Here is a 1,755-nt window from a genome sequence, read left to right as displayed (position 1 = left end):
GGGAACTGAGGCGAAACTGGGGAAGGACTGGGGGGGACACAGAGGGGGGACTGGGGGGACATTGAGAGGCGATTGGGGGGACATCAAGGGAGGACCAGGGGGATGCTGAGGGGAGAAGAGGGGGACACTGAGGGGACACAGAGGGTGGATCGGGGGGACACTGAGGGGACATTGAGGAGGACTCTGAGGGGGACACGGAGGAGGGACCAGGAGGACACGGAGGGGACCCTAAGGAGGGATCATGGGGACACTGAGGGGACACTGAGGGAGGACCAGGGGGACACGGAGGGGACACGGCGGGGACACGCGGCAGGCACTCGGGCTCACCTGCAATGAGCGTGCTCTGCTGCCGCGCCTGCTCCAGCAGCAGCACGTGCTGCAGCAGGGACGGGGACCCGGCGGGGGGGTCCCCGTCCAGGGCCACCCCCAGCAGGCAGCCCGGGATCGAGGACGTGCTCAGGAACTTGCCGGTGAGGGTGGCCCCGGGGCGCAGCGGGGACACCCCCGGGGGCACCCCCGGCCGCTCGGCCTCTGCCTGTGGGGACAGCTTGGGGGACACCTGCGGGGACAGCGGTGACACTGGGGGTGCCAGCTCCCTGTGCCACCCCTGCGGGGTCCCCACGTTCCTGCTGGAGGGTGCCAGGCCACCGTGCCACCCCACACTGTATGCCCATATCTCCCCTGTGGGGTTCCATGTCCCAGTGCCACCCGCCACGGTGTCCCCATGTCCCCAGGGGGACACTTATGCTCCCTGTGTGGAGTTCCATGCCCCAGTGCCACCCACCATGGTGTCCCCATGTCCCCACCACGGGGTGCCAAGTCCCAGTGCCACCCAGCCCAGGGTCCCCGTGCCCCCACTCACGGGGAGGTGGGCGCTGGTGACGGTGACAGTGGCCTGCAGCCCCAGGGACAGGTTGGGCAGCGACGGGGACGTGTAGAGGCTGAGCTGGGCCCCGTCCAGGGCCAGGGCACGGGGCTGGGGCAGGAGCTGCTGTGGCACCGAACGGCAAACGTGGCATCAGCACCAGGGGGACACGGCAGGACAGGACAGGGCAGGGCAGGACAGGGCAAGACAGCCACTAGCATGTGTGGGGACAAGACAGGACAGCCACCAGCATATGTGTGGACAGAACAGGACAGGACAGCCACCAGCATGCGTGCGGACAGGACAGGACAGGACAGGGCAGGGCAGCCACCAGCAAGTCTGGGGACAGGGCAGGATGGGGCAGGACAGCCACCAGTACATGTGGGGACAGGACAGGACAGGATGAGACAGCCACCAGCACATGTGGGGACACAAGAGGCCACCAACATGTGTGGGGACACACCACCAACACGTGGGACATGACACCAACAAGTCTGGGGACACAACAGGACAGGCCACCAGCACATGTGGGGACACGCCACCAACACGTGTGGGGACAGGACACCACCCCCGCACACACGCGTGTCCCTGTCGCTGTCCCGGGCGTACCTCGCTGTGGATGTTGGGGACAGAGGCGGCCAGGCCGTTGTGGGCACCGTGGGAGCTGTTGGGGGAGCTGGGCCCCGACCCGGGGGCACTGCTGCACACAGATGACACTGCGGGACACAGGCGTGTCACACAGGCACCTGTCCCGGGCGTACCTCGCTGTGGATGTTGGGGACAGAGGCGGCCAGGCCGTTGTGGGCACCGTGGGAGCTGTTGGGGGAGCTGGGCCCCGACCCGGGGGCACTGCTGCACACAGATGACACTGCGGGACACAGGCGTGTCAC

At 67.8% G+C, this 1,755-nt stretch overlaps 1 protein-coding gene across 1 annotated transcript in view; it reads right to left on the bottom strand.

The window, feature by feature from the left end:
- Positions 1-1,630, bottom strand: part of LOC121355689 (histone deacetylase 5-like) — a gene marked incomplete at both ends in the record, with an annotated part of 2,272 nt that extends 642 nt beyond the window's left edge. The window contains 3 exons of the mRNA XM_041471329.1: positions 140-559; positions 863-991; positions 1,475-1,630. Coding sequence (XP_041327263.1) covers positions 140-559; positions 863-991; positions 1,475-1,630 — 705 coding nt within the window. The remainder of the gene's footprint in view (positions 1-139; positions 560-862; positions 992-1,474) is intronic.
- Positions 1,631-1,755: the final 125 nt, after the last annotated feature.

Source organism: Pyrgilauda ruficollis, unplaced genomic scaffold, assembly GCF_017590135.1.
Source record: "Pyrgilauda ruficollis isolate IOZ18807 unplaced genomic scaffold, ASM1759013v1 scaffold2613, whole genome shotgun sequence".
Lineage (NCBI taxonomy): Eukaryota > Metazoa > Chordata > Aves > Passeriformes > Passeridae > Pyrgilauda > Pyrgilauda ruficollis.
This window is presented reverse-complemented; position numbering and strand designations above follow the sequence as displayed.